The sequence below is a fragment of the Montipora foliosa genome, chromosome 4 (genome assembly GCF_036669935.1).
Source record: "Montipora foliosa isolate CH-2021 chromosome 4, ASM3666993v2, whole genome shotgun sequence".
NCBI lineage: Eukaryota > Metazoa > Cnidaria > Anthozoa > Scleractinia > Acroporidae > Montipora > Montipora foliosa.
In genome coordinates this window covers 31,357,632-31,365,131 of record NC_090872.1, presented here as the reverse complement: position 1 = coordinate 31,365,131, position 7,500 = coordinate 31,357,632, and the positions used below count along the sequence as shown (strand labels likewise).

Genomic DNA, 7,500 nt, shown 5'->3' with positions numbered 1-7,500 from the left:
TTAGGTAACAATCCATTTAATTTTTGGATGTACAAGTCGAAATGGGTTGAATTGAGTGATTTACAGCTAAATGCCGATTTGATGTCAAAAGCTATTCAAACTGGTGATCCCACTCGATTGCGGAATGTTTTGATAAAGGCTCTGAACGGAGGACAAATCAATTTATTGGTGATTGGAGGGTCAAACAGTGCCGGAGGAAAACTAGGAGTGGACGAGGGAAGTCTAGACGGTTTGTTCTATAAAGTTTTCACGAATTGGTGGAATAACACTATTGGCAGGGTAACAAAAGCGTTTATGAAAGAATTCCAAGTGACTATTGGAGGAACGGGTAGTTACTTTTTTGCGTATTGTTATAACACGTTTATACCGAAACACACAAAGTTTGATATTGTTTTGATGGAAGCCTCCATAAATTACAACACTCGTAGCAAAGCCGAGTCGCTGGAGCAATTAACGCGTCAAGTCCTTGCGGAAACGTCGGCGCCCGCAGTGCTATACATTAACTTAGTCAGCGGTATTGGACTCGATCCGGTAACGAAGAAAATCTTTAACCCTTCGTGCACCAATTTGGAAGATTTCGGACAAACCAAGCTTGCTCATCATTATAGAATAACGTCTTTTAGTTTAAAGGAAGTTTTATGTCGGCGGGAAAATGGAAGATGGAAAGCAGCGATTACTAATTTCGCAGGCTCTGATGGCCGGCACATAGGAGTCAAAGCGCATGCTCTAATTGCCATGTTGATGATTCAGTACGTGCGCGGTGTTTTCAGTGACGTGTTAAATGACGTAGAGAAACATTTAAAAATCGAGGAGGTTATCCCTTTGCAGTTGCCAGACTTGTTCTTCATTAAGCGCGAAACCGAAGCCTTAACGGAACCTTTATGCTGGACCGGGATAACACCTAATGCCTTTACGGATCTGCCACACCCTACCCTCCAAATTGATATTATTTACAACGAAGGCTTTACTCTATACTATAGCAAACGTGCAACAAAAAATGCAAAAGCTCTGGTGACTTCCGACTTACGCACAGACGCGCAAGGGGGCTGGGGAACATGGAACAGAGGCAACATTCTCAAGTTTGGTTTTCATGTTCGGCCGACTAATTCCCAGTCCCCAAGGTCACGGTCAGTGACTGTTGTTACTCGGACGTCCGGAAGCGGAGGTAAAGCCAAGGTGTGGCTTGATAGCAAAGAGGGTAGCGCAATTTACATTGATTCAAAATCAGTTTTTGGAAACAATCAACTAAATACTATCGGTACAAGAGTAGAGCCAGGATACCATACTGTCACTGTTCAAACTGTTCGCTGGGGAATGTTTCTCGTCAGTGGTCTTCTCGTGGGACCACCAGACTTCCAAAGGCGACGAGTAGTCTAACAATAAGCCGATGATATTGTTCATCAACGTGCATCATTTGCCTCTCAACAATTGAGCTTTATTAGGCCTGCAAAAATTTACATGGGAGGCGTCGAGTGGTGGCTGTTTTTTTGACTTTCTTGTAGTTGAAATACCAAAATCAATCTCCTTCTCAAGAATCACTTCTTTTAAGTCCTGTCGGGATATTTTTTAGTGCCCAGAGATTAAAGAGAGATTTCCTTCCTTTGTGCGCGTAAAACTAATATGCCAAAACAATAGTGACCTTTAACGTTTACTGCAATGTTTTGTTAACATTGTTTAATCATCTGTGCGAACGAGGAATGAACTATTTGTGTTAAAAGATTACTCTTCCTTTAAATTTTGACATTTTCAGGTAATTACGATTTTAAACTTATGGATTAAAACTTTCTCTATAGCATCCATAGCAATATAACAGAGACCGAGTGAACCCAAGAGTTTGTTCGCGTTCATTAGACTCTACTCCAGAAAATGTTTGTGAGTCACTCTAAACTACTATCACTAACTGACCCAGAACTATGAAATACCACTGAAACCAGATTATTAAAAATTTCGAATAAAAATTATGTTTCCTGATTGTTGATTATTATTAGTGAATATTAAAATCACTTTTGACCAAGAGAAAATTCAATACAGCTGGAGACATTTAAAGCCAAGAGATGAAGATAGGTGTTTGAACAACTGGACAAATTAACAGTAAAATTGATATTCCGTGGAAACAAGAACACAGTAAGATTCCTCAGTTTTACCTATGAACTCAAAGTGCATCTTTCTGGCTCGCTTAAGGTCATACATGGTCAGCTTTAAGAGGGTCACTCTTTATCTGATCGTTTAAATAAACTTCTTGCGAATAAATGCTTACAAGCCTTTGCAAAGGACTTACATTATTTACGGATAATTTTAAAGTACCTCATTCAAATGTCAAAACTCATTGCGCACCATTTGGTAATTGTATAGCTCAGAAAGTAAATTCCAAAGTAGCTACCATACTGTCTCTGTATTTATAGTAGATTACTGGAGCATGAAATGAGTACGTTTTTGACTTGTTTCAACTCAATTAAAACATCAAGCAAATGCTTTTCTTACGTTTTGTTCGTAAGTCTCAACTCTGAAAACTTGATAAACTGAGCGAAGCTTATTTCAGAAAAAAATTTTACACCAGAAAAACGACGTTTTATAATTAGCAAGGAACTGTTTCTCAAAGGTTTTCAGCAACTTTCTTGAGGGCTCAATTCCCCCAGTATTCTCGAAAACAGAGGTTTTTAATTTGAGGCAACAAACTTCGCCGCAATCCTTTTGCAATTTTTTATCCCAAAAAAATGTCAAAAGACCATCTCGACCTATACAAAACTAGTGAATGGCAGTTTAACAAATGGCTTTCGGTACTTTGGACACTCGCGACCCAGGATAACAACGCAGTATGCCAATTATTGTAATTACGGAGGATTTAAAGTTAAATGTTACGAAAATTCGAAGCCTATAAGCCGGAACTTCAAGTAGTATATTCTAAATTGGTATTTTCTTATTATAATTAGAAGATCGTAGAATCAATTTAGAGCAAAAGAAACTCAATTACAGCTTTAATCATTAAAAGACGACGTTTAAAGACAGCTGTTTCGACAGCTGACCTGATTAACAGTAAACTAACAAGATCCACTCGTAAAGAATATTACCAACAGACGCCTTTCCATTCTTAACTGAACCTAAGAGGGCATCATCAGTTCTTCGTCAAGACGTACATTGTCAGCTCAAAAACGGTGAGTATTTTGTGTTTCGACATCAACGTTTCTCCAAACCGAATGCTTGCAAGCTTTTGCGATGTCGGAGATCGCTCGACTTGATGAGGAAATCTCTAAGTAGAGGTTCGCATCTTACTCTAGAAACGCTTCTATTACGTGCCGTGCGGTCACTACGAGCCTGTTTTGGTGAATTTTTTTCTCATAGGAGTAAAGCCAAAATCTTCTACTGTTTGATTAAAATTTATCACTCCAATGTTACCAAAACGGAAGACGCACAGAAAACGACACTTTAAAAAGAATGTCCCTGCTTTCTAGTTGTATAGTGGTACTTAGGGCGTGGTGTAAAACGAGTCAGTCTCTTTGTAATCTTAATATCATGGTTGAATACCAAACGCTCGAATTTTATATTCTTATTTTAAAATAAGAATGATAATCGTAGTCAAAAAGCAACTAAAAAAATTGAGAAGAAGATGAAAAAATTCATCATTGAACCAGACAAGCTAATGAGCTTTCGATTTCGCTGCAGGTTGTTGACATACTAGTAATTCTCTCTCACCTCTTACGAAACATAAAGAAACTTGCAATAGGCATTTCCGAGTTTATGTCTTCCTCTTCTTCAAAGCGAGGCTAATTGCGGAGTTTTTCTCTTTTTTCATTAATATGTAATTAAAAGTCTCGAACACTTACTGACAAACTTATTGTTTAAGCACGACACTTACAATCTTATAGTTACAATAGTACTTTCAAAATGGAGACTTTTAAGAAGAAATAAACTTAAACTATTTTCTAAGATACTAATTACGGTTGACTACGATACTAATTTAACACTAAACAATAAACACTAACGGAATAAACTATACAGCTAAGGAAACAAAGAACAAGATCGAAACAAAAAGGAATCTTGTGACACCCCTCCCTAAGAAGTCTACTTTTGGGGTGGGTAAAACAAAAATAGAAGAGCTTAAATTCTGCTGAGGGCATCAACGTTGCAGCTGTCCTTTCCACTTCTGTGTTCCGCTTCCATGTCATATTCTTGCAAAGTGATACTCCAACGACGTAATTTCCGATTCTTGTCGCGAACGCTACTGAGCCATACTATGCAAATGCATTTCAAATTTTTACAACTTTGCTGTGAACTTCTAACAACTGCAACTGTATTAATGCCGGTAGTTAGCAAACAACAGCTTATTAAATAAGCTAAGCTGAGAAAAAAGCTCCATTAAAGAATTTTGAAGAGTCATAAATGGACCACTGTTAGATGTCACAAACAAACTTCCTGTACAGTATTTATTCTCTATGAATTTTATCTACTGTTATATTTGTGTTATCTAAAAAGTTTCTGAATACTACTATGTGGATGTCCATAAACAACACCACAAATTATATTATGATGAGATTCAATGTCAATTTTTTCCACAATTCTTCAAAGTCATTGGTTGTTCTCCTAAGATCAATCCTGTTTATAAAAAACCCCACACCTACAGCGTTTGTAACAATGTCAATGAAGTAAACTAATACCCTGAAAGATAAGTATTGGATAATACTCTCAACCAACTTTTAGCTTAATCTCAGTAAGTCCCACTGTCGACAAAGGAAATTTACAGATTAGACAACATAATTTGAAGGTTGTCAAAATTTGCTGCCAAGCTCCTAATATTGCAATGCAGGATGAGAAATATTCATCAGAGAAGCATTGTAATGGAAATCATGCGCAATATAATGTTGAACATTTACATCTGAAAGCAGATTGAGATCAACTTCTCTCATATTTAAATGGCCTACGTTGGAAGGGGAAGCGGAGATTTCTGAGCGAGCCAAAGACTCGAAGTCATTGCATCATAAGTAGATTGTCATTTATAACAATTCATTTGTACGACTGTAGAAGGACGAAAAACACACACGTTCCGCTGGGCATTTCTTCTTTTTCCTTACAGGGAAATCGCTAGTTTCTTTCACATGAATTACCTGGCTCACTTCAGTTTTTCTCATAAATATCTTTTTCCGATCGAGTCCATAAAAATTTAAAGTTATTGTCCTTCTTGGCTTTGAGGCAATCACTGAAGATCTTCTCGTTCCTGTCTGTGAGAAATTCTATTTTCTTCCAAATACCCAAGGTCACGAGATTTAACTTCGTGCTTTGTTAGAGCCTTTCTTTCACACCTCGTCTAACAAGCTTTACTACAAATATCTGATGACAATGTCTATTTTGAACAAAAACGCAATTTCAATGTGCGTATCAAAGAAGAAGGCACAAAATGGCCAATTGGCAACTTGCAACAAGTGATTCAAATTCCTCCCAGGTAACCTTGCCATCGCGACACATATACACAAATAAATTCCGTCGACGTTCCGTCTTCACCTTTCTTAATCTAAACACCATTTCCTTCTACGAGAATTTACTGTTTCATAAGAGTTTGTGATTGAAACTGCCCTTGAAGTGAAGTGAATCTATTACTCTCTCTCCTCGGAGCTTTTCAGGACTTCTTTACAATGCTTTCTGGGGGACTTTAGCCAGGCTGCTCCTTGGTCCTTGTTACGCGGTTTACAATTATTTTAGGAATTGAAAGATGCCCCTGTTCAGATAGGTCAGACCACAACACCGGGGACTACGTCCCCTACTCTTATCGAATGGTGAGTGGGTTCTTTAACGTCCCATACTATTTTAATTTCCAACGAGGGCTATGAGACGGGACCTTCAGTTTACCTCCAGCTTATCCGAGAAGATTTGAAAGTCTAACCATGTGCAGATGTAATTACCAAGGCAGCACTTTCTTCTCAGTTATTTTAAGATCCTGAGTGTTGGTCCGGTTGGAGTCGAACTCACGACCTTCCGCATGACAGCCCGATGCTCAACTAACTGAGCCACCGGTGCGCATTGAGCGTTTCCAGACCCAAGCGTTCACAATATTTTCCTACAGTGGTTAATATATCTTTGTCAACTCGTTTGATATAACAATTTTTTCTAATTTACAAGCCATTTACGTCGTTTTTGTTTGCAGGACTAAAGTCATGATGAGAGTGAAGTACTTGGGTATCCTGTTGTTGTTTTGCCTTAACCTTGGAGAGGTGCGTAATGTGGAACTGAATTATAACTGACTCCCGGTAGATTCGGTTTCCTACGCCAAAAGAGATCAAGCTTGGCATTCAAACATTTCTTCTTCTTGTATTTTTGTCTAATTGGTTATTGCTTTCCCGCGCCTAGTGTAACCAAGAGTCAATTACCCAAGAGTAATAAAAATCTGGTGTCAGGTTTGTCCTCATGAGCGTCAAAATAAACAATACACCAAATCGGTGAATTCAATGTTGTACCCAATTCAAATCCCCAGAAGTTAGATGTAAAGTGCCCCTGTGACCATCCTTATTTTTCTTTGGATTTCAAAACTATGTTAACCAAACATTAAGCGACCAAAGTTTTAAACCTTGATTTCAAAGAGACACCTGTTTATTTTAACCGGAATTTTCCCATTTAATGGTCCGCCATTACTAACTTTAATTTCTTTTGAGAGAGCTGGTTCGAGGAGAATATGGCGTCAAAGGCTCACTAGTTTAAAAATGCAATGCGTGTGCACACCGCAAAATTAATATGCAGTACGGGAATTTGGGGCCTTTTAAACTCGCGTTTTGCATTTATAATAAGCTGTATTTTAAGCTAGTAAGCCTTTGACGTCACTTTTTCCTGGATCTAACCCTCCAACCCAATCGGTCAGTTTGAATGTGAGTTATGGCGGACCGTGAAATCCAAAACGTACACTCAAGTAAACGTCCTTTGGATAAAAATCAAAGCTCAAAATTTCGCTGGTCAGGTGTTAAGCAAACACATTTTCAAAATATAAAGAAAAAAAGAAGTGATTTTTTTTATAACAGGGGCACTTAAAGATTCTTTGTATACTGTATTTAAATTCTAATGTAGCATTCACATTTAAGAGATATGGAATACCTGGAACAAAACGTTTTATCCCCAAAGGGTTTGAATTGGGTACAACATTGAGTTAGCAGATTTGGTCTATTCTTTTTTTTCCGGCAAGACTTGGTTTTCAATCACGCTGATGGGCACTATTAATCTATACATGGGTGAAGATGGACTCTCGACCCAAGCAGGTTGTTTTCCAGCGTGCATGATCTGGAAAAAGCACTTTTTCATCTTTTTAAGTAGTACAGTTTGATATATCCCTATTATTGATGCTGGAAAAGTTTCACTAATGCTCAGTTTTGTGTTTTTTCCTTATGTATTATAATCTAGTCACATGTACAATTAACTGCCAACATCAAACTCATTTTGAGCGAGTCACACTTAAATGATCGACAGTATATATGTATCACACGCCTATAGATGGTTTTCACCTGATGTCACAACAGCCAAGTTGAC

The 7,500-nt window shown here is 37.9% G+C and overlaps 1 protein-coding gene and 1 long non-coding RNA gene across 2 annotated transcripts in view; both read left to right on the top strand.

Moving 5' to 3' along the window:
• LOC137999175 (uncharacterized) overlaps positions 1-2,334 on the top strand; it is a 2,401-nt gene extending 67 nt beyond the window's left edge. The window contains exon 1 of the mRNA XM_068845017.1: positions 1-2,334. This exon is cut by the window's left edge and continues 67 nt beyond it. Within this exon, the coding sequence (XP_068701118.1) occupies positions 1-1,377 (1,377 nt within the window). The 3' untranslated portion in view covers positions 1,378-2,334.
• Positions 2,335-3,014: 680 nt separating this feature from the next.
• LOC137999174 (uncharacterized) overlaps positions 3,015-7,500 on the top strand; it is a 9,772-nt gene continuing 5,286 nt past the window's right edge. Inside the window, exons 1-2 of the long non-coding RNA XR_011122909.1 lie at positions 3,015-3,152; positions 6,134-6,200. This is a non-coding gene — a long non-coding RNA (uncharacterized lncRNA). The remainder of the gene's footprint in view (positions 3,153-6,133; positions 6,201-7,500) is intronic.